Here is a 25060-nt window from a genome sequence, read left to right as displayed (position 1 = left end):
TTGGGCACGGTACAGATGTCCTAGTGTGAGTGCGCACTACATGTCCCAGTGTATTATAATAATATGATCACACTAAAGACACATTGAGAGTGATGTGTTGAGTCTCCCATCGCCACACAGCTTTTAAGTCGTCTTATGTTTTCCATTTGTGTCTTTTCAGATTTAGATATCCAGTACCGAGCCGAGCTGGACCGTGACCCGGAGGTGGACAAGGTCAAGGTGGTCACACAGTGCTTCAGCTCCATAGAAGCTTCCTCCAACATCGCAGAAGTCAACAAGATGACAAATGGGGAAACGGCATCTTTCTGGCAGTCGGACGGCAGTGCGCGCACACACTGGATAAGGCAAGGGCAACTTCTCCGTTGTGTGTGTGTGTGTGTGATATCCTGGACTTTTTCAGTCTACATTCATGAACAGTTTTAAGGAGGACATTATTCCTTAGTACAGTGTTTGGGGATGTTGGTGGTAGGATGGCCTAGAGGAAACAAGTCTGACTAGTAACCATTAGGTCTCTGGTTGGATCCCCGGCACCGGACAGGAAGGTGTTAGTAGTAAAACTAGTGGTGACTGCTATTACATCCACGGTGCCCACCATCTCTACCGGTGTGTCTTTGAGGCAATACACTTAACCCCAAACTGCTCCAGGGGCGCTGTACTATGGCTGACCCTGCGCGAGCTTAGCGGAGAGACACATTTCCACAACCTTGTGTGACTTTAATACCATGTGTGAATCTCCATGTGTAAAAATTGACAATAATGAAACGAGCAAGATCATCCGTGACCACCACCTGCTCAGCCTACTGCCCTCTGGTAGGAGGTACAGGAGCCTGAAGAGACTGTCTGTCTGTCTGTCTGTCTGTCTGTCTGTCTGTCTGTCTGTCTGTCTGTCTGTCTGTCTGTCTGTCTGTCTCTGGTAGGAGGTACAGGAGCCTGAAGAGACTGTCTGTCTGCCTGTCTGTCTGTCTGTCTCTGGTAGGAGGTACAGGAGCCTGAAGAGCAGAACCAACAGACTGACCAACAGCTTCTTTCCCTGGGCAATCAGGACACTTAACACTCGTAAAACAAAAAAAACATTAAACAGACACACATATACCTCACTTTCTACAAAGTGCAATAGGCGTACAGCCTTTTATATTTATTTATTGACATCGCCTGTCCTTGTCTTGTTCCAAATGTTTTTCTTGTTATTTCTGTGTCTTGTTTTTTTTACTATTTTTAACTTAAATTGCTTGTTTGTTTATTGTGTGTGTAATGCACCTTCAGTTGGCACTCCCAATTGTGTTGTATAGGAGACTGTACAAAGACTATCTTATCTTATCTTATCTTATCTTTGCCGTTTCCCAGATTGAAAATGAAGCCTGATGTAGTGTTGAGGCGTCTGGCCATCGCGGTGGCCTCTAACGACCACAGCTACATGCCTCAGCTGGTGTCTGTCGCCGTGGGGAAGAACCGGCGCTCGCTGCAGGAGATCAGAGACATCCGGATCCCCAGCAATGTCACGGGCTACGTAGCTCTCCTGGAGAATGCCAACATCACACACCCTTGTGAGTCATCCCCTATCTGTCTGTCTGTCTGTCTGTCTGTCTGTCTGTCTGTCTGTCTGTCTGTCTGTCTGTCTGTCTGCCAAGTTTCAGTTTTTATTTATGCTGGACTTGTTTATTCCTTCACTTGATGCTTGTAGAGAAACAGTCTTTTTCTCAGTTGCAGTCCCTGGCAGTGAAAACAGATCATGGTGTCAGCTAGGGATGTTGTCACCATACCAGAAATGTTATAGTCGCACACCAATACCAATTTTCGGTACCCAATTTGATACTACGCTAACCACGGAACCAAAAAACCCTAAACGAATCCCAAGTACTTCAACATACACTCCCTTTATTAAGACATTTTAACTTTAGAGAAAACAGTGGCATGTGATCCTGTAAGTAATAAATAAAAAAGAAACAAATATTAATATTACAAAAAAAAACTGCCCTATACAATTTCCTTTCTTCATGGGAGTATTTGTCGTATTTTCTGAGCCTCTGAAAAGCTGTTAATTGTTGTTAACCTGTGCCGGTTTGGGGCGCACACAACACATCTGTAGCGGTGTTTGTTTGGCATTTAACATCAGACTAGAACACCTGTTGCTCTTTATGATGCCCCTGTAAGTTACGGAAGAATTGGCATCCCCGGTACTTACGATACCTACAGTACCGTAGAAAAACAAGTAGCATCACATTTTCCGAATTTTGGTATTGACTCCTTTCTGTAGTATCAGTGACATCCCTAGTGTCAGCTACTGACGAACAGTGCTTTCCTTGTTCATAGATAGTTGATTGGTTAAAGGTGGAGAACGCTTGTTGTCTGGAATTTAGCTTACTACGGTGGGCCCCTTGTTTTACATACTTGTTTATAGCCTGGGCTGTGTATTAACATTTAGATATGTTTCTTTCTACACACACACACACACACACACACACACACACACACACACACACAGTAGGGACAGGTAGCGGATAGTAAGGAGATATTCACTAATTTTGACAAAAAGTATCTCCAGAATCGTTGACTCCACCTTTTTTTAAGAGCTTCACTTATAAATCCACATGAATGCTAGCCTGGAAATCCAGACCTACCGCTAAGCGCTGGCAAATTCAATTTGCTGCGCCTGTTGGTCTGGACACTCTCCTTTGAAGCTCATTTAATATGTCAAGAAATCCTGAGCTACCAATCAAATCGTTCTTTCTGATATGGGCGGGCCAGAGCCCTATGTATGGTGCTCTGGGGCGGACGTAACCAGATGACGACAGTGCTGTGCATCATGCGCCACCGAAGCCCTGATAGTAAACAGAGATGGCTTTCGGATATGTTGTGTGAGTTTAAGACGGCTTTGGCCTCGACCCTTTTATGATTTGGAAGACGGTACTCAAATCTTTCATTAGCAAGTAAGTGGAATGTTCTGTTTTGCCGACCGACAACGGCAAACGTTTAATTTAACAGTTAACTGTTCGCTAGACGAACAGGGCTTAATATGTCACCTTGTTCATTGCTCTGATTGGTTTTAGTGCTATCCAATTGCGTGCAGTGGTATTTGAAATGCACATGTAGGTGCCGCCCCTTGAGTTGGGAAGGTCTATTGATCGTGGCCTCTATCGTTCTAGATATGGGTCTGGGTTTCCAGGCTACATCAATGATTCAATGAGACTAGGATTGATTTCAGTTAGAATCCAGACATATAAAGTCCAGGCACTTGTGTGTGTGTGTGTGTGTGTGTGTGTGGGATATCCATCTTCTGCTTCAGGACTGTGTAGCAAAATAGACCACACATGCACCTTTCCATCAGATGTTGTTTCGTTAGACAGAAGCTAGGATTAAATCTCAAGCTAGCAGAGGAGATTTATTCATGGCTCCCTCTCGATCAAACACCTATTTCATCATTCTCATAGGATGTGACAGCTGGTTACATGTGATATTTTTGCATGATGTATTCCATCAACCTGCTAACTGCGTTCTCTCTCAACACCCAAACCAAACCCCCCCCCCCCCCCCCAGACATTCAAATCAACATCAAGCGCTGCCTGAGCGATGGGTGTGACACGCGCATCCACGGCCTGAAGACGCTGGGCTACCAGATCACCAAGAGTAAAGAGGTGTCTGTGTCAGACGCCTCTGCCATCTGGTACCTGTCTCTCCTCACCTCCCTGGTCACTGCCTCCATGGAAACCAACCCTGCTCTGGCCCACACAGTCCTGCAGAGCACACAGTAAGACACACACGCTACTCATGCCTTCTGCATATTTATGTATGGAAGAGTGCTGTGAGAGCCAATAACATGCAAATCATTGATCGATGATAACTATTTAGTTAAAAATGATTCAAAAACTGCTAATGATTGGGGCGACTGTGGCTCAGGTGGTAGAGCGGGTCGGCCAATGATCCAAGGGTTGGCGGTTCGATCCCCGCCCTGCCACTTGTGTCATGGTTGTTGTGTCCTTGGGCGAGACACTTCACCCACCTTGCCTCGTGTGAATGTAGATTAGCCTGCTATGGGTGTATGAATGTGTGTGAATGGTAACGTGTAAATGGGAACAGGTCTCCCTTGAAAAAGAGTCTCCGGTCTCAATGGGATTTACCTGAATAAATAAAAGGAAAAAAAAAATATAATTGTATTAAAAATCCATAGTGTTTTAGAATTCTTTAAAATTCATAATTTATTTATTTGTATTTTTTCCTCCTATGTTTTATATTTCTATGCAATGACATCACTGTGTAGTTATAACTGTAACGTGATGCAGTTTGGAGTTTGATATTAAATGGAAGCTAACACAGTTTTTTGTAGTAGGACTTTATGTTTTATTTAGAAGTTTTGCATGTAAACCATTTAAAACAAAGGAACATTGTCTTTTCCGCTCGCGTCAAAAATGCCGTGTGTTGACCGACTCCAACAAGTGGTACAAAGGATGAAGAATGAGATGGACTACAAGTGCAACAAGCCCTGCGTTCCAAATCGTATACTCTTTCTTTTTTCTATTCTACATACTACATCCAACCATAAAAAGAATCTAGTTAGGATGCAGTATGCTACAATTGGGACATACTTTTACTTATGTATTTCATTTTCTCATTTCTCATTTATTATTAAGGCTCACGGCCATAGCACATGGCATGGAGCACACAGTTCAAATTAAATCATTACAAAACAAAACAATGGTGTACGGCAAGAAAACAAAAACAAACAAAAACATTACTTAAACAATGGCAATACATGTCTCAGAAAGGCGCCTGTTTTAGCAATAACCCCTGGTTTTTTTGAACTCAAAAGCAAAATCAATTTTATGTGAGATGGAAAATAAACATAATATTTTGGCAGGTATTTATCTCTAAAGTACACTACATTTACATTTTTACACTCAAAAAATACATGATACTCATCACCAACACAGTTGGAATCACAGAGGTTGCAAGATCTTTCACTTCGTAAACATCATAACATTGCGCCTTGATCTTGCCTTTTGCTTTTATATCCGATGCTTCCCCGGTTGTTTTCGTATGGAAGCTCCGTCGATGTGACGTCACTTCCGGTGCGCACTGGATTGTGGGTCAGAATCGCCCAAATAGGATGCTGTTTTCAACACAAAAAATCTCATCCGGATCTAGTAGACATCTGAGTATTTTTAAGCATACTAAATCGACCACAAGAATTGGGAACATCCTAAATCTTTTTTCTACCATACTAAATAGCAGAAATTATGCGATTTGGAACGCAGGGACTGTTTTTAATACCTGTAATGTTTCAGCTCAGTTTCTGAGTATTTATCCCTGTGGTTTTCTTCTCCCTAGAAAAGCCTTACGTCACATGCCACCATTGTCCCTGACGCCGTCCTCCACAGAGTTCCCCAAGTTCTTCTCTTTGAACATCCTGGAGGAGGTGGATGGATTTCTGCTCAGGATAGCAGAGTGAGGAACGCACACAGACAGACAGACAGACAGACACACACACCCATTGCTGCTACACTGAGCTCATAATGCTGCTGACAGCATCACACTGAAAAAGGGGCTGAAATCAAAGTATTGATTCAGTGGTCCGATGACGCGCTGCTTCCATTCCATTTGATGCACTGTAAAGCATTCAGTGGTGGATCAACTGCAGCAGCAGCATGACTGGACTACTCTAATCAGTCAAGTATCAGTGCATTGTCAAAAGTATACTGAAGACATTTATCGGTATCAGAGATGCAGTATTGCATATATTGCCATACGTTGCACGTTAAAGGAGGATTACCCAATTCTGGAGAATGTTTGCCTAGACTCTGTTAAAATGCATGTAAACAAAGGGGGGCCCACCGTAGCAAGCACTGAAAAATCATTTTTAACACCCAGCCTAGGCTCCATTAATCAGCATGTTGCTAGCTACCGTGGGCCCACTTTGGTAACATACCCTTTGTTTACATACTAGTTTACAGAGGCTATGCTCGCTGTGTATATTAACAATATATTTCTTTTCAGTGTATATACACAGTACTGACAAGTAGCATATCGTGAGGGGATATTCACTGATTTTGACAACAAGCTTTCTCCTAAATTGCTGGCCCCACCTTTTAAGATGACTGACTGTCAGTCTGAGGTAGATACTCAATGCTGTGTACAGCAAGCGTGGACATTATGAACAAGTACAGAAACTGTTCATGTTATCAATGTAAATACATAAGGGTATGACTCTCCTAATATAGTTGGTATTGAAAAATGTGAACCTACTCTTTAAGATGTGAGGGACCATTTGGAAGTGAAGACCTTGCATAAAACGATCCTTACTTGGCCAAAGTGCTTTTTAGCACTCAATAGAGATTACATTACATTACATTTTATTGAGCTGACGCTTTTATCCAAAGCGACTTCCATTAAGTGCATTCAACAATAAAGATACAAACTCAGAACAACATGAATCATGTAAGTACTATAGCTTCAAATAAACTAAACTACAAGGTGCCACACGTGCTACACGGAGATGTAACAATATACAGGGATCATTGAATATGACTAAAAGCACCCCTAAAACCTTACCTTTTGTGTTTGTTTGCTCCTGTGTAGCTGCTGTGTGAGTCCCGATGCAGAGTTGACCCTGCTGGCCTTTGCCCTGGCCCGGGGCAGTGTGGCCAAAGTGCTCCAGGCCCTGTCCTGTATCAGTGACCATCTGGAGACCAAGTACAAGGCCTCCTCCCTCATCTCCTCCATGGCCTCTGTCAGGCTAAGACTACTTAATCGCAACGGTAACGTGACCTCAGCTCAACTTTCACTCTCATTCTCACACAGACATTTGAAACCAGAGGGCCAAGGAGAGAAAGTGCTTTAGGAGATGCATTAGTGTTGCCTGTTGAGACCAGGTGTTGCCAGATCTCACGAGAGAAACAAGCAAACAGGCCTATGAAAACAAGCCCAAAAGAAGCAACCTTTTTTCAAAGTATTAGCTTGTGCAGTGTTAATAGTTGCTGGTAGGCAGTTAATGTTACGGTGACAGTTTTAAATTATTATAAGGCAACCCCATACTAATGATTCAGTGGCCAAGATACGATCTCTGTGTGAAGGAGCCAGTCCTGTTAGTGGAAGGCAGCCTTTATTACTTCATGTATAGTATAGTTGTCAATCTAGCCTCCCTCCAGTCAGACTGAACCCTCCCCTTTTCCCATCCGTTAGTGGAAAGCATCCCCTGATTGGTTCTTGTAGTCGTTGATGTCACATGGATTGACAAATAAGCTTGAGAGATATGGCTGATCTCATGAGGCTAGATTGACGACTAAATGAACCAATCAGAGGCTGCCGTTCACTAGAAGCTACCACATTAGGTCTGAACATTGGCCAGCCACTTTTTGACCGGACTCATCCCCACAGAGATTGGAAAAAAAGTCCATACTTACAGCTCCGGAAAAAAATTAAGAGACCACTCCAAATGTTCTCTTTTTTTACTCTTTTGAGGCATATGTTTGAGTAAAATGAAAATGTTATGGTATAAACTACTAACAACATTTCTACCTAATTCACAAAAAAAAATTGTCATTTAGAGCATTTTTCAATTAGTATGTAGAGATAAAAATGTAAGAAAAATCCAGACTGGTCTCTTAATTTTTTCTGGAGCTGTGTCTGCGACAGAGATATTAATGTGAAGCTTGCGCAAGAATCAGGCTGGTCTCACCCAGGCTAGCATTAGTGGACTATGGAGTGGGGCTATTGCTCATTCTGTTTACAAAGCTGTATTTCAATGGATTGATCAATAACTCCCACAGTGTCTGAATGAAATTCCAACCCGTACATATAGAAATGATCAAATGATTCACTTTGGTGTCATAGAAAATGCACTGTCATGATGAGTGTTGTTTGCTTCACAGGGAAACCCCTCCTGCTGCACCTACAAGCCTGTGATGTGAAGAGCAAAGAGGAGAAGTCTGGACCAGAGAGCATGCTGACAGAAGCCCCCACTGGAGATGGTACAGCCGATGGCCTCCTCATTCAATTAGAAACATGCCCTGCGTTCCAATCCCCATGCTTCCCTACTATTTAGTGTGCCAGAAAAAGATTTAGGATGTCCCAATACATGCACGTCAATTGTAGTATGCTGATAATACATTAAATTGCCCCACTAACTCCAATAGCATTTTGGAGTATTCTTCTTTATTCTTGACATTTCTAGACAAAATGAAAAAAAAAACTCCTTATCTGAATTTTTTTCTCTCCTGTTGCCCTAAATCTCTTCTGTATTTAGTATGTAGTGTAGTAAAAAGAAAAAAGTATGTGATTTGGAACGCAGGGATGTATTTACCCATGTATGACCCCCCCCCCCCCCCAAAGTATAACAGAATGTTTTTGTTTTTGCTCCTAAGGTTTCCTGACAGAAAGTGGCAGGAAGAGAGCCAGCGTCATCCTGTCCACAGAGGACCAGAGTAACTTCCAGGTCACTCAGATGAAGATCAAAGTGAGCCTCCGTTTGAATTCAGCCTTTCATTGAGAATAGTGATAACACCGACAGTAATGGAGGTTTACTGTACGCCCACACTTAGGCTGTGTTCGGAAAGCCATACGAACGTCCTACTCATACTCATTTTGACTTCAATTTGAGTATGTGACGGTTGTGTATGCAAGTTTGGGTAGGCGAGAAATGCCCGGATGAGTACTAACTTCCGGGAAGATTTTGGGTATGGATCGATTGGATACTTTTCCTACTCAACCGCCCCACAGTGCATTGCGTCTTCTTTTCAAACGACAAGGAAGGTTTTTTTTTTTTAATTCTTTATTTACAATTCTGCATTTCCTGCACAACACAGGACTGTATGTAAAAATCTAGTTCTATATCTATTAGAGAGCGTACTTGCCCTCCACAGGTTAGATAATATCTAAATATGCTAAGAAGCGTCTAAACGGCTGGAATTTTTTAAAAAGTAGAATCATTTATTTATTGCTTGAGTATACTTCAGTGTGACTGTTTCGACGCACCTCGCATACACAATCGATCTTTAAGTAGACAGTATGTAGTATATAGATGTTGAGTATGTAGGAGGGAGGACGTTAGTATTGCTTTTCAAACACAGCCTTACTCTCTGGTTTGTGTGTGATTTCAGGTGAGGAAAGGAGCCATCGGAGCAAAGTGCGGCTTGGTGTTTGCGTACAAGGACGAAGACTCTTTTGACGCGGAGAAACATTTCAAGAGGTTCAAAAAGTACGACACGTGGGACCACAAGGACTACAAGGACTTTGTGCAAGACAAGTAAGGATCCCCTTTTAATGGCTGCCTTTGCTTTTCAACATTATTCCTTGTTATTTTAGTCTGTGTGCTATTAAAGGTGGAGTTAGCCATTCTGGAGAATTTCGTCAATCCCTTCATGATCTGCTACGCGTGTGTGTGTGCGTGTGCGTGCGTGCGTGTGTGTGTGTGTGTGTGTGTGTGTGTGTGTGTGTGTTAAGAAGAAAAAAACCCATCCTAGTCTCTGTAAAATGCCAATTTATAGAGCTTAGACTGTATATTGACACCAGATGTTTTTTTAGTAGGGGATTGTGAGGAGATATTCACTGAGTTTGACAAAAAGGGATTTTGACAACAAGTATTCTGCAGAATCGCTGACCCCACATTTAGTTGTTAGACTAAGGGCTATGACTAGCAAACAAGAGTTGTGCTGCTGAAGAGTACTGTAGCACCTCAAAGAAGCATCCAATCTAAACAGAGAATGTTATTATAGTGTAGTGCAGTATTAGTGGTTGAAATGACTGGCTGACCCCGCCCTGACCTGTCCTGCAGTGTGAGGATTCCAGTGCCGTCAGAGGACGAGCCCATTGGCTGGTTTGAGCTGGAGGATGACTGGAACGATGTGGAGATCAAGCTGCAGCAGTGTCGTGTTGCAAAGGTACACGCTGCATCCACTGATACATACTAACACACAGTTTTCTCTTTGTTCTCTTCTCTTTTTGCATTTGAACCACATTACAGTATTACACCCCTCAATTAGTTATTCCCTTAAACTGTCCCTGCGTTCCAATCCCCATACTTCCCCACTATTTAGTATGCCAGAAAAAGGTTTAGGATGTCCCAATACATGCATGTCAATTGTAGTATGCTGAAAATACATAAATGCCCCCACTAACTCCAATAGCATTTTGGAGTATTTGTCATTATTCTTTACATTTCTCGACATAATGAAAAAAAAAACTTCCTTATCTAATTTTTTTTGCTGATGCTATCCCTATCAATCCTGGTGGTTATAACCTACGTCCCCACCACTCCTCTCATCCCTCTGTTTCCTTGTCTTCAACAGTTCCTGATGGTGAAGTTCCTGTGCGCTAGGCAGGACTCTGCGGAGCGCCTGGGGGTGCAGTCCCTCACCTTCAGTGGGTACCTGTGCCCCGGGGCCCAGAGGCTGGCAGACCTGGACCACCTCAGTCCAGAGGGGGAGAGCCTGGTCCGGGAGGCAGTCACTGGCCTGTCTCTACTCAACAAGACATTATTCTTCATACAACAGCTAACACGAGAGATGGTAACTATTAAAAACTATAATATCTCGTGTTCTTTTGTTCGGATTTATGGAAGGTAAAAAGTAAAAGATGACTGGAAAAAGTTTCAAAGTTATCAGTTGTTGTTTAATGAAGTGAGATCACAGGACAGGTGATGCAGGCAGTTTTTGACAGGACCAAAAAAAAAGTGAGTTCTTTCTCTACAGCAGAGTCTCTTAACATATCTTGAAAATGTCTATTGATTGGTTGATCTCGTTGTCAGGCAGTTTTCAGAGTCCATCCTCTTCTCGTTGTCTTCTCCTGAAAAGTAAAACTATGCTCCTAACCTTGGATATTACTTCTTATCTATAAAAGTTGAGATGAGTCAGGTTTGTACCATTCTCCAAACTTTCTTCTAAGGCACGAACCTTCCCTCCCTTCTCCACTCCCTGCTCTGTACTGAAATGAGAACATTTAGATCACATTATAATTGTATGATTGTTAGTTGATTATATAAGAGTAAATGCAAATTAATGATGGGGGCTATAACATCATATGATATTGGAATTATTTTTCCTTACATAACTACTCATCACTACTACAGTAGTCACCCATCTATTGAATATCAATAATATTAGTGTGATTATTACCTTGAAATACAATAACGCTGAAGCTAAAAACAAACCAGTGTTTTTTTTCTCCCTGTCAATTTTAAATCTCACACCAAACAACATTAGCAAAAGAGAAAAGTAGAAACATCTTATTTGTAGTAGGAAGACAATCTATACCAATGGCCTTAGAATGACTATGGTCTTGTTGTATTTATGAGACTTTTACCAAAAATATCACATTTAATCTGTTATCCTAAAAGATCTGACCATGTTTTTGTCTTAACTTGTTTTCTTTAACCTTCAACATTTTTTCAAAACCTATTTATGGCCTGTTCACTTCACGATCCTCTACCTGTCCCTACTGTGTTTGCGATGAAAAAAAATCCAGTGTTTATTCACAGCCTAGGCTCTGTAAACGGATATGTTGCTAGCTACAGTGGGCAGTTCCGAGCCCCTTTTCGTATACCCTTTGTTAACGTTCCAGTTTACAGAGCCTAGGCTGTGTTTTTAACAGTGGATTTTTATTTCAGCGCTCACAAAATTGCATACAGGTAGCGGATCGTTTTGAAATGAATCCCTGATTTTTGACAAAAAGGGATTTTGACAACAAGCGTTCTCTAGAATTGCAAACTCCACCTTTTGATAGATGATCACGGCGAAATGCCTTGACCATTTTGCTTAACTGTGTCTACTACTACTACTACTACTACTACTACTACTACTACTACTACTACTATGTGTCCTGTTAATATTAGTTTTTTGGTATTGCTTAAGACTGACAGCCAGTGGCCCTTTCTCTCCCTGTGTTGCAGGATGCCTCTCACTTCAAGCAGAAGTATCTCCTGGACTTCAGTGGTCTCAGCCTGGACCTCTTCTGGAACTTCTACACTAAACTGAGGGAGATGTGAGTGGTAACACTAGTTTGTTTATATACCCACATGCTCACTACAGCCCCTTTCTGCTTCAGTAATTACCAGTTGGCATAATCAGGCTTATTGCTCAGTAAGTTGGTCATGTCTATACATTTTTTTTTTTTTAACCTTTATTTATACAGGTAAATCCCATTGAGACCAGAGACTCTTTTTCAAGGGAGACCTATTCCTTTTCACACGTTACCATTCGCGCACACACTCATACACCGATAGCAGGCTAACTATCGACATTCACACAATGCAAGGTGGTTGAACCATGACACAGGTGGCAGGGCGGGGATCGAACCGCCAACCCTTCGATCATTGGCCGACCCGCTCTACCACTTGAGCCACAGTCGCCCAATAATTTTAGGTTCACACCTGTAATGAAGAATGATGTCTTTGTTTCAGTGAGGGAGAGGAGGTGTTAAAGAGCCGAGTGCTGCTGCTCCAGTTGATGCAGAACTGTTTCTCCATGCTACCCAACCCACTGGAGCCCCCGTGCCCAGAGGAGAGCAGCGATGAGGGGGACACAGCACCAGCAGCAGCAGCAGCAGCAGCAGCAGCAGCAGTGGAAGGTCCATCCACGTCCAGCAGTGCAGAGCCTCCCTCTGACACTGTTAAGGCCGTCTCTGAACTCTACACTCACCTCTGCCACAGTAAGAACCAGCCACCCTTTCATACATGATCTGCATGGAAAAAGAAAATTCTGTTTTGTACAGCTGACATCTATTGCATACGTGTCCTTCATGGTCGCAACAATGTTTTCCCTGGTAAAGGAGTCTTTTGTTGGGAGTTTTTCCTCAGTCGAGCTTAGAGTCTTAAGGGCAGAGGGTGTCATGTTGTGTATGGACTGTGAAGCCCACTGAGGCTATTTGTATTGGGCTATATACTGTACAGTAAATACAAACTGATTGGATTTGATGCAGCTAGGAGTAGGAATAGGTTGAATGGTTTAACTTCTTGATCTCTCAAGAGTATGTAACGATAGGCGCACTCCGGTGGTGTTGTGGATAGAGCGCTTACCATATTGGCTCAGGCCTCATTGCACTGGTCGCGGGTTCAAATCCGACCCGTGGACTTTTACTGCATGTCACCCCCCCCCCCCATCTCTCTGTCTCCCCATTTCAACTCTGTACTATAAAATGAAGCTTGAAAATGCCATAAAGATTCAAATTAAAAAAAATTATTTCTGACGATCTATGTAATAATAATATCTGTCCTGTGTGTGTGTGTGTGTGTGTGTGTGTGTGTGTGTGTGTGTGTGTGTGTGTGTGTGTGTGTGTGTGTGTGTGTGTGTGTGTGTGTGTGTGTGTGTGTGTGTGTGTGTGTGTGTGTGTGTGTGTGTGTGTGTGTGTGTGTGTGTGTGTGTGTGTGTGTGTGTGTGTGTGTGTGTGTGTGTGTGTGTGTGTGTGTGTGTGTGTGTGTGTGTGTGTGTGTGTGTGTGTGTGTGTGTGTGTGTGTGTGTGTGTGTCAGTTGTGGATGCTCCAGAGGGTGAGACGTTAGTGGAAAAAGCTTTGCACAAGGAAGCGGTGAAGGCCATTCTAAACGGAGCAGCTGTTTTCTTCCCTGATAAACTTGTTCGACGGGACAAACTCTTCCATATGATGGTGAGTTTATTTAATATAATTAGAATCATTTGACATTCTATGAATCATGATAGTATAATAATATGCCCTTTTGCAGAAAACTATCACAGAAGACGATCAGACGGAGTCAGTGAAGGTGACTTTTGAATCGCTTTGTAATTACTTCAGGTAAGCATACTACAGATATACAATCACATAGGCTGTGTTCGAAAAGCCCTACTTAAGTCTTCCCTCCTACACACTCAACATGTATATACTAAATACTGTCTACTTAACCATCGATTGTGTATGCGAGGTTCAGTGAAGTACACAGAAGCAATAAAGAATTAAAAAGAAAACTTCTGTGCCGTTTGAAAAGACACAATGAATTTTGGGGCGGTCGAGTAGGAAAAGTAACCTATGGATCCATACACAAAATCTTCCCGAAAGTAAGCACTCATCTGGACTCATCCAAACTCGCAATACACAACCACAACATACTCAAATTGACGTCAAAATCAGTATGATTAGGACGTCAGTATGGCTTTTCGAACACAGCCATATTATTGTATACATCCAGATCTCAGTGGATGAGCAGCAGCTGTGTTTTTGTCTGTACAGCGACCAGGATCCCAGTGGCCTTCTCCTGCTCCCCCCTAAAGGAGCTCCGGCAGACTTTGACATCAGCCCCATACTGACAGTCATGGAGACGCTGCTACTGGTGGCAACAAGGGAGGTGAGACCACTGTCACACACACACACACACACACACACACACACACACACACACACACACACTCTACCAACTGTAGAAGTAGTTGTTTATTCAGTCAATAATTTAAAAACATATCATTGTACACTCATTCAACAACAGACAGTAACTGAAAAGGCTTAGGCTGAAGCAAAAGCTTATTTGTTCCTATCCTATATTCTATCAGTTAAATCAAGCCACCATAAGACAATAAAATAAAGAAACATGTAATCATCTGACCTTTCTGCTGTTCTCCTGTGTGTCGTCTCTTAGTGTGAGGTGATGATGGTGGATGAGAATGGTGGAGCCAGCCGCACAGTGTTGCTGTCCCTGTTCTGGGCTCTGCAGGGCAGTCTGCTCTCCTGGTGCTACCTGCAGCTTAAAGGAGGAGCCTCCACCTCTGTGGCTATGGAGCTGGCCAGAGACATCCTCCTCAAATGTGAGCTACAGCGCCAATGTTGCACCTCTGACACTAATGACCCTCTGACAGCTTTAGGGTTAGACTCTGTGTCCAATGTCATACTGTTGATCCTACACATCAAAGTAGAAGTATATAAAGCCTCTTTCCCACTGAGTAGCACAGTTCAGTTTGGTATGGTTTCGTACATAATGGTGTGTTAGTAAGTAAGTCAAATGTATTTATAAAAGCACATTTATAACAGTTTACACTGACCAAAGTGCTGTACATAGTGCATTCAGTAGGCCAACATGAAGGCAAAATAACAACAACAACAATAGAAAAATAAAGATAAAAATATAAAAGACATATAACCCAGACATCCACACACAAACATAGACAGTAGTGCAGTGTAGCTCTAACCCAACGAAAGGCTGACAGAAATGGGCACAGTATGCTTATTTTGGTACCCTTCCCAGCTTTTGACTGTGGAAAAGCAAATACTTGCCTGCCGTACTGTACCAAACCGAACATTACCGCTCAGTGGAAAAGACGCACAAGTCGTATAATGGTTCAGTTCGAACATTGACACTGAGTGTCATTTTACTGTTGAGTGGAAAGGAGTTTATGCTTTCAGAATGACTAGATTGTTGATTTCAATAGATGTGGATCAGTTCCTGGGGAGTATCAAAGGGACCCTTGGTTCCCTGCGGGAGAGGCACACCGGTGCTCAGATTACTGACAAGCTAGGCAGCTCCATCCTAGCCACAGTCTTCAGACAGCTGGTAATATACTCTTTATCTCATGATTCTGAATTGCCTTTCTGCACAATGCTAGCGTCATCCAGTTGAATGACTGTAATATTGTGATGTGGTGGTGGCAGATGATTCTGCTCCTGGAGCTGTGCCCTCTGGACATCCCTCACAGTGTGATGCTGAAGAGCTTCTCCTCTCTGGTGGAGCTTCTCCAGAGCCTGTCCGGTGATACTGGAGACATCTTCTCCAAGGTCAGTCCCCTCTCAACTAAGACCTGAATGTACCCAGCCTCTTATCCCACTGTCTGGGTAAGAACAGAGAGCTGGACATGGCTCGTAAAAAATGGCCTCTCTAGGGTTTTTACATTATTGGATTATTATTACTGATGCATGATGCATTCATGTGTAAGTGCATGCATTTTTGATGAAGTTAGGGGCATAGTTCGCTCATCCGTGTTATCCTAGCTCCAGGGCCTGTAGCTATGGGGAGCAGTAGCTTGACGTCTTGTTTACATACTGACAGCCCATGTGCGGTCTCCTACCTGCATGTATTCGGTTCCCAAACACAACGTGCCAAAAAATAACGAGTGCAACATAGTGTGGTAAATAAACGAGCCACAACAAGCACACAGGAGCGTTTAGTGATTAGTTTAGTTTAGCTTCTTGCTGCCAGCAGAGGCACTCTATTGCTCCTCTTAGCTACTGGCGCTGGAGCTAAGCTAACCCGGATGAGCGACCTATGCCCCTAACTTCCTCAAAAATGCACACACAGTTAAAGGGAAGGTTTGTATCGCCTTATATCGAGCCGGTGAGCGAGGCAAATCGCTAGAAATAGAAAATGTTGAACTATTCCTTTAAGTACAGTACTTAAGTAAAGGTACTAAAAATACATCCCATCATAGACTGTAACACACATTGATGGCATTTGATTGGACTGTTAGGCGGATCAGGAGAGCTGGCACCAGCCCCAGCAGCCTGTGGTGTTGAGGACCTGGAACATGGAGTCCACTCACAACTATGAGAACAGCCGGCATGAAACCAGCATCTTCGCCTGCCCTGGTGCCACCTCCTTTGAGCTGGAGTTTGACGAGCGCTGTGAGACAGAGAAGAGGTGACCCCATGGCCAATATGAGATGTTAAAGGTTGAGTCAACCATTCTGGGGAACGTTTGTTGTTAAAATCACTTTTTGTCATACTCAGTGAAAACTCTACCTCAAGATCCTCTACCTGTCCGTACTGAGTGTGCACTGAAAAAAACTGGAATGAATATTTGCCTAGGATCTAGTAAACAAGGTAGTCCCAAAGTAGCTAGCAACATGCCCGGTTACAGAGCCTAGGCTGTGTATTAACACCAGATTTATTTCCAGCATGGCCACAGTACGGAGAGATACCGGATCACGAGGAGATATTCAGATTTTTATTAAAAAAAAAAGTGATTTTGACAACAAGCGTTCTCCAGAATCGCTGATTCTACCTTTTTTAAGATGTTTTTTTTTTTATCAGTGAGGATTTTTCTATATTTCATCCTCTACCCTCTTGATACTCACAGATATGACTACCTGGAATTCACTGATTCTAGAGGTGGGAAGGTCCGCTATGACATGAAGGTTGGAACTGAGAAGTGGCCCAAGGTAGGATTATGGGAAAGCATTCAGTTGACTCCACTATTGGTTATTTAGTTGTGTTTTTCATTATTATTTCTTTACATTGTGGCTTGTGCTTGCTCCTTCCAGAAGGTGACGTTTGACGCGGGCCCTCAGCTCCAGTTCCTCTTCCACTCCGATAGCAGTAATAACGAGTGGGGTTACAAGTTCACTGTGACGGCCCTGGGCCTCCCGGACGTGACTATTTCTTGGAATTCAGACCTGCAGCTGTTGGTGGCTCGCCTCATGGGTCGTCTGGCTTCCAGAACCCTGGCTCTGAAATCCCCATATGGTAAGACTCTTTATACCAAAACCTCTTATCAAGGAATGCCTTGTGATCTGAAGTGGTTCTCTGCCTTAGAAAACGTTTGGGAATGACTGCTTTAGCCACAGTTAGCATCTTTCTAATCTTGTGCATTTGAGGCTTACAGCAAATTATGGATTTGTTGAGCTTATTTCTTTTTGGGTATGCAAAAAAATGTATTTCAGACCCTGGTTTTTATCATACTCAAGTAGTTTTCAGACCCCTTGATGATTGATTTGAAATGCTGATATTTGTGGTTTTCTGTTCATTTCAGAGATACGCACTGTCAAGGAGCTTCCAGCGGGGAAGATGTCCCACGTTCAGTCTTCTCCTCTGTGGAAACCCATACTGAGACACGGTCTGTGTGAATCAAGGGAGACCAATCGGACACCCACAGACCAGGTACTGTATGGTCAATTCATCTGAATCCAGTTGTATATTGTATTAAAGGTGGGGTCAGTGATTCTAGAGAACGCTTGTTGATAACTTTTTGTCAAAATCAGTGAATATCTCCTCACGATCCACCACCTGTCTGTACTGTTTGTGTGTGCTGAAAAGAAATCTGGTGTTAATACTGCCTAGGCTCTGTAACCTGGTATATAAACAAATGCCCACCATAGCTGCCAACATGCCTATTTACAGAGCCTAGGCTGTGTCTTAACACCAGAATATTTTTTTAAGCGCACACACGGTTCGGACAGGTAGCGGATTGTGAGGAGATATTCACTGATTTTGACCAAAACATTGATTTTGACAACAAGCTTTCCCCAGTATTGCTGACTACACCATTAAGTCATTGCTTAATAAACCTTAGCAGCTAGGTAGGTCTCTAATGCCATGTTGTTCTCCTGTGTGCTAGACCCATCCATGGACTCTGGATGAGATCATGAGCTTCCTGGAGGACTTTGCCCGTTGGAACCCTTCCAGCGAGCCCACAGACAGTAGAACAGAGCTGATGAAGACCCTCATGCAGGCCTGCAGAAAACAGCCCATCAGGAACGAGATCGCCTCGGGCTCCAAGTCAGACCAAGCTGTCAACGCCATTTGGGCAGCGATGGTATACCACACACCGGCCCTCAACCATGCCCTGAACATCTACGGTAATGGCTAGGCTACAATAAGCCCTCACAGTGCAAAAGATGTTCTATGTATTCACCCTGCGTTCCAAATCACATACTTTTTTCTTTTTACTGTACTACGTACTAAAGCATCCTGGTTTCCATACTGCAAAATGCTATTGGATGTATTAGGGCATGTTTGGCATCCTGCATTTGACATACATTTATTGGGACATACGAAATCTTTTTCTGGTATGGAAGTATGTGTATTGGAACACAGGGTCTGTTTCTTGCTTATCATGGTAATTCTGCATGATTAATTAACCTGTTTGACTTGCTAAGTGTCATAAGTTGACGTCTTCTCCGTTTTTCTTCTGTGCCTTCTTTGAGTAGTTAATCAGGAGTGCAAGTCCTGTCTCAGTGAAGACTTTCTGCAGGTGTATCTATTGGCAGACAGCATCAGAACATGGATGGTGAGTCTTCCTGACAGGATATCTTGGCTTGTATAATCTGCTGCTGAGTGGTTGTGTGTATGATGTCATGTCATTTTCTCACTGTCAGTTGGAGATGAAACAGAGATACCTGGTTGGCAAAATGAATGTTCCTGACGAGAAGGAAGGGGCTCACCATGAGGTTAACATGGAGACATTAGGTGAGGACTCCAGCTAATTCCATCTGTTCTTTTCATCAACTCTATCTCTTTAAAGCTATAGTGCGTAACTTTTTATATATAAATAAATGTGGGTTACATTGAAGCCTTTGCTGTTGACACAAAGTTGATTAAGCCTGTCAGCTTCACAAAACTCTCTCTGTATTTCTAAGTATGGCAGCGTTTACAAATCGGGTGTCTCACCCCCTGACACTGGCGCAGGTGCTCAGAAAACCTGGACGTACAGCAGAAGGAATAAATATATCCATGGGCTTACCTTACCTCATGTACATGTGTGGCAGTGTTGTTGTTATTACATAGAATACTTCATGTGGGGTGACAGAAGTGTGGCACTACAGCTTTAATATGATTTTTCTGAATTCTCTTTTTTCCCCCTTCTCTTTAGCTGAGATGTGCATTGAGAAGAGCCTGTTGCTCTTCAGATTCACGCCTTGTGGAGTTCCCTGTCTGGACGGAGACTGGTCCAAAGCTGTAGAGGGCAGCAGTAGCGCTCCACTGCTCCGCTCTGGGTCTATCTCAGAGGGGGACTTTGAGGCCAGCTCCTCTACGGGAGCTGAGGAGTCGGGACAGGGCCAGGCGTCCTGTGCTCAGACCTCCTCCTGTGGGCTCCATGGCAGACGCGCCCACAGAGACTCCACAGAGAGCCTGGGGGAACCGGCCTCGCCCTCCGCCTTCCCCAAAGCCCCGTTCAGCCGCGCCCGCCTCCGCCTGCTGTCCTGTCGCTCCATAGAGGAGCCCCGCGTGGCCCCCTCTGTTAAAGAACGCTACCCCATGCTCAAACACATCCTCAACTTTATAAAGGACCAGGCTCTCACAACGGCAAGGTGACTGGCCCCTCAAATGTTTTATTTAGCATTTTTGATTTGTGTATGAATTAATCATTTTAATGTAATTATTTTTATTTTTGAGTGTCCGGTCGCTTTCTTACGGCCCAATAGCCCACGGGATAATTCAGACACATTTTTTTAAAAGCTAAAATGTGCTGACACTAAAGTGTATAAATTAACAGTTAAACACAAAATAAAATTAACTGTGTAATTGTGCCAAAGAGGTTACGTCATCCTACTTTGTTCTTCCTCCCTGTAGCATTGTGCAGACCCTGTCCCTGAGCAAGGCCCAGGCCCTGAGTGTGTGCAGAGTGCTGGAGATGGTCCAGCAGTGTCTCCGTTCACTGGGGAAGCCACACCTCCTCCAGGCGCCCTGCATCCTCTTCCTCCAGGAGCTGTTGGCGTGCCAGAAAGACTTCACCAGGTACACCTCTGGTGAAATGTGTGCAGTTCAATGGGAGCACCAGTACATTTTACATGTTGCTAGAATTCATGTTAAAGGGACACTGTGTAAAGTGTGAAGTCATTTATTAGATAAAATCAATATCCTCTTTCATAAATATGTCCTCATTGGTGTAAAATCACCTCTGCCAATAATCTGAATGATCCTCCTGAGTGGAGAATTACAAATATTAATATTAGATTTTTGTACATTGAGCAGGTAAGTCTTATGGAGGAATCCATGTTGGAAGTGTCATGGTTGGAATGTCATCTGTTGCAATGTTTAGAATCTAGTATTGTTCTTGTCCTTGAAGGCCACTGTAGCTTATGTCATTATTGAAAAGGGGTGGGGTTACCCAGGGAGCGTTGCATTCTAGAACTTTCACCACTAGATGCCAATATATTATTATTCAGATATTACACACTGCACCTTTAACAATACCAAAGTCTGGCACTTTTTTCTGTATATATTTGTTATTGTGAATGTTCCCCTTCCTAAATCCTTAAACAGAAAGGCATCATAGTTGTATTAAAGTAGTTCACTGTGACTCATATTCCTCAACAACAATATTGGAGGTGCAACATGTCTCTGGGGAGTGTTTGTAGGAATTAAATGAAACTTTTGAGACCTGACTGTACATTTTGAAAAGGAACTAGAGTCTGTGCGATGATAAAACCTTGTATGCTGCTGACTTCCAACTGTACATCAGTATTTAACCCATTTCTTCTGCTCTGTCTCTCTGCTCCAGTTATTTCTCTCAGTTATCAGACAGTGGGCAGAAGCTAGGAGAGGAGGTGCGCAGGTCCTACCATCAGCTGCTGCTCATGCTGGTGGAGGCAGTACAAGGATTCAACAGCCACCATGAGAAGTAAGCTCTGGTCCCTTTAAACACACCGGGTTCACATGGATCTAGACACTAGGGCTGTGTATCTGCAATGACTTCCTGATACGATCACTATACATGGGTCATGTTATGATATATTGTGATACGATGCATATTGTGATATTCCACATATTATTTATTACATTATATATAAATATACTGTATATTGCTATGGTTATTTTAGCACAGCCCTACTAGATACACTGAAATCAAAAAGACATCTCAAATGTTGTAAGTGTGGTCCAGTGTGTGTGTGTGTGTGCAGTGCTGTTACCTTGCCCTCCTCCCTGCCTTCCAGAGCCCTGCTACCGGCCCTGTCCTGTGTGCAGACCTGTCTGCTGCACCTGCTGGACATGAGCTGGGAGGTGCAGGACCTTTCCCTCTTCCTCAGCATCAAGCTGCCTGACCTGCTGCTCAACATGTCCCAGGAGAACATCAGTGTTCATGACATCGCCATCAGGTATCAAAGCCATCTCAGAAAATAAAAAAATAAAAAATAAAAGACATGGCTTTCATTCAGTCGATTTTATATATCTTACAATATGTTGAACAGTTCAACTTAAATATGTTAAACAATGAAACCTGCCACTCGTTAGCCTCATAGCATAATTGGCTAAATCATATTTACTCTACTTTTACTCTACATCTACTCTATTCTACATCTACTTTACCTTACTCTATAACCCTTAAAATATGACTTAGGCAATTATGCTATTAGGCTAACAAAGAGTAGATGTAGAGTAGGGTAGATGTAGAATAGAGTAGCTGTAGAGAAAAAGTAGAGTGGAGTGAATATGATTTAGGCAATTATGCTATGAGGCTAACAAAATATGATTGATTGTCTGTGGTTTAAATCCATCTTCAGTCAATGGACGGAGGAGGATGAGATCGCAGACTACAAGAAGAACCAGGAGTGGATGGATGAGTGTATGGACAGCATGTTTGAGAAGTGGTACGACAAGATTGATGAAGAAGACTCCACAGAGGACAAGAGAAAGGTGTGTCCCAGTGCAGAGAAGACATTAAAGGGTTGGAGTGCTGGAGAACGCTTGTCTAAGTCACTTTTTGTCAAAATCAGTGAAAATATCCTCATGATCTCCTACGTGTTCGTAGTGTGTGTGTGTGTGTGTGTGTGTGCGCGCTGAAAAAAAATCCAGTGTTAATACACAGCCTAGGCTCTGTAAAGAGGTATGTAAACAAAATGCCAGTTTACCGAGTCTTAGCTCGGTATTAACACTGGATTTATTTTTACAGATAGGTAGTGGGTCGTGAGGAGGTATTCACTGATTTTGACAATAAGGGTTCTCCAGAATCGCTGACTTAAAGTGCATCCATTTGCCTACTGGAAATATTGTCTGGTGTCTGAGCTGCCAACCCCAAGAATAGAGCAGATGTAATACATTTAAAGACAAACTGAAACATTTCTGCCATTTAGAAAATATGTTGTACTAATATCACTGGATAACATCTGTCATCAACACAAGACAAAGAGTTCAGAGCCATGCTAGCAGCTAAAGCACAGCAGTTCTTTGAGTGACAAACTAAACATTAGCATGGTAACATGCTCTCAATGACAATGGATGATTTTTTGGATATTATTGGTATGTACACAATTGGTATGTACACAATGTTATTGGAGTGGTCGTACATCACACACTAATTGCCTAAATATTTAGCAAGTGTTTGAATGGATCACATTGATATTTGACGTACATCTGTTTTAATAGGACAAACCAACACAAGCACTTAAACACAACATTGGCTAAGACAGAATCTAAATAACCTCTGACTGGTAGATAAGTCAAATAGATTATTGAGTTAGGATGTATGCTAAGGTTTGCTATGTACACACATGAAAGTTTGATCATAGTCAATACTGTGCCCTTTAAAATAAATGCCCATGTCCTATCCACAGATGCACATGTTCATTGCACGCTATTGCGACCTGCTGAATGTTGTGATCTCGTGCGATGGCTGTGAGAGGATGGCACCTTGGCACCGCTACCGATGTCTGCAGTGTATGGACATGGACCTCTGCAAGACGTGCTTCCTCAGTGAGTACACAGAAGGACTATCAAGATTCAAGATGGTTTATTCATCGTATCGTTAGCCTCATAGCATAATTGCCTAAATCATATTTACTCTACTATACTTTTACTTTAATCTATTCTAGATCTACTTTACCCTACTCTATAACCCTTAAAATATGACTTAGGCAATTATGCTATTAGGCTAACGAAGAGTAGATGTAGAGTAGAGTAGATGTAGAGTAGGGTAAATGTGATTTAGGCAATTATGCTATGAGGCTAACAATATGCACAACACTTACAGCAGCCGTCATTAACAATGAGATTCTTAAGTCCCAGGCTCCTCTCAGTAATGCAATATAGAAGAAGAACATGTACGATAGAAACACACAAGTGAAGAGAGCAACACCTGAGACACAAATAAACACAACAGTAGAGCAAGGACACAGTGCAGATAGAAAGTGTAGAGATCAGGAGCACCATAGAAATATAAAGTAAAATGCAAAATAAATCAAATTTAAAGGTAGACAAAATAGAATACTGTACTTGGAAATAAAACAATAACTGTAGTGAATAAATATACAGTTCATGTAAGTTGGATAAAGAGCATCAAAGCAAACCTCTGTCAATCTGTGTGTGTGTTTTTTAAACCAGGTGGTGCCAAGCCTGAAGGCCATGAGGACGACCACGAGATGGTGAACATGGAATATGCCTGTGACCATTGCCAGGGGCTGATCGTAGGCAGCAGGATCAACTGCAACGTCTGTGAGGACTTTGACCTGTGCTTTGGTTGTTACAACGCAAAGAAGTATCCAGACAGGTGACACATTTCTACTCTTAATAGTATTCTGTCAATGCAGTTTGTTCTTTTGGTTATATTCAATTGTTATAGTTATGTAATAACAGGGTTCCTACATAGTATAGAATTTAACTTGAGTAATTTCCAGGTCTGGATAAGTACGGACAATATAGAAGAGAGTATGGAAAATGGTTTGTGTTTCCAGACAGGATGATAGGTCACCAAACAACAACCATCCTGAAAATTTAAGTCTGGAAAAGTATGGAATTTTTAAATGGAAAATATGAAGGAACCATGTAATAAGTTTACCAACGTTTGCCCAACCTCCAGCCACCTACCCACCCATCGGATCACCGTGTACCCCATGGTGACCATTCGAATCAGTGACCGCCATCGCTTGATCCAGCCCTACATCCATAACTACTCCTGGCTCCTGTTTGCTGCCTTGGCCCTGTACACGTCGGAGCTGAGCAGTGAGAAGCAGAGGGAGGGAGAGGCTCTGGAGAGCGTAGCCTTGAGCCAGGCCTTAGCCCTACAGACATGCTGCTCCCAGCTCATCACTCACTGCCTGCTCAAGGGCCAGCCTGGCAAAGGTCAGTCCAATCCACAACATCTTGTTTTTTTTTAGATTATTTTTTGGAATTTTCAATCTTTATTAGATAGTACAGAGTTGAAATGGGGAGACAGAGAGAGAGAGGGGGATGACATGCAGTAAAGGTCCATGGGTCGGATTGAACCTGTGACCACTGCAACAAAGGCCGGAGCCAATATAGTACGCGCTCTATCCACTACGCCACTGGAGCGCCCCGACATCTTGGTTGTTATTGTTTATTTTAAGGAGTCGTTTGACATATCGGGAAATATCTTTATTCTTTTTCTTGTCTGTATGCTAAATAGCATAGCTTACAAAATTAAAAGAAAATAATGTGGTGATGACAAGACTTGCATTGGCCATTTCAGGT

General features: G+C 42.7%; 1 protein-coding gene across 1 annotated transcript in view; it reads left to right on the top strand.

The window, feature by feature from the left end:
• zzef1 (zinc finger, ZZ-type with EF hand domain 1) overlaps positions 1-25060 on the top strand; it is a 48495-nt gene that overhangs the window by 2524 nt on the left and 20911 nt on the right. The window contains exons 4-36 of the mRNA XM_080041569.1: positions 161-344; positions 1345-1544; positions 3535-3745; positions 5323-5439; positions 6571-6749; positions 7863-7961; positions 8355-8446; positions 9090-9235; positions 9764-9869; positions 10278-10496; positions 11876-11967; positions 12386-12633; positions 13452-13585; positions 13662-13732; positions 14165-14279; positions 14568-14733; positions 15355-15476; positions 15575-15697; positions 16387-16556; positions 16995-17076; positions 17179-17380; positions 17667-17794; positions 18252-18492; positions 18844-18923; positions 19012-19102; positions 19506-19944; positions 20207-20371; positions 21138-21257; positions 21571-21732; positions 22138-22270; positions 23188-23326; positions 23954-24119; positions 24429-24691. Coding sequence (XP_079897695.1) covers positions 161-344; positions 1345-1544; positions 3535-3745; positions 5323-5439; positions 6571-6749; positions 7863-7961; positions 8355-8446; positions 9090-9235; positions 9764-9869; positions 10278-10496; positions 11876-11967; positions 12386-12633; positions 13452-13585; positions 13662-13732; positions 14165-14279; positions 14568-14733; positions 15355-15476; positions 15575-15697; positions 16387-16556; positions 16995-17076; positions 17179-17380; positions 17667-17794; positions 18252-18492; positions 18844-18923; positions 19012-19102; positions 19506-19944; positions 20207-20371; positions 21138-21257; positions 21571-21732; positions 22138-22270; positions 23188-23326; positions 23954-24119; positions 24429-24691 — 5205 coding nt within the window. The remainder of the gene's footprint in view (positions 1-160; positions 345-1344; positions 1545-3534; positions 3746-5322; positions 5440-6570; positions 6750-7862; positions 7962-8354; positions 8447-9089; positions 9236-9763; positions 9870-10277; positions 10497-11875; positions 11968-12385; positions 12634-13451; positions 13586-13661; positions 13733-14164; positions 14280-14567; positions 14734-15354; positions 15477-15574; positions 15698-16386; positions 16557-16994; positions 17077-17178; positions 17381-17666; positions 17795-18251; positions 18493-18843; positions 18924-19011; positions 19103-19505; positions 19945-20206; positions 20372-21137; positions 21258-21570; positions 21733-22137; positions 22271-23187; positions 23327-23953; positions 24120-24428; positions 24692-25060) is intronic.

The sequence above is a fragment of the Ammodytes marinus genome (assembly GCF_949987685.1).
Source record: "Ammodytes marinus genome assembly, chromosome: 14".
NCBI classification, from domain to species: domain Eukaryota; kingdom Metazoa; phylum Chordata; class Actinopteri; order Uranoscopiformes; family Ammodytidae; genus Ammodytes; species Ammodytes marinus.
Note: the sequence above shows the minus strand (reverse complement) of the source record. Positions and strands in the feature narration are given on the sequence as shown.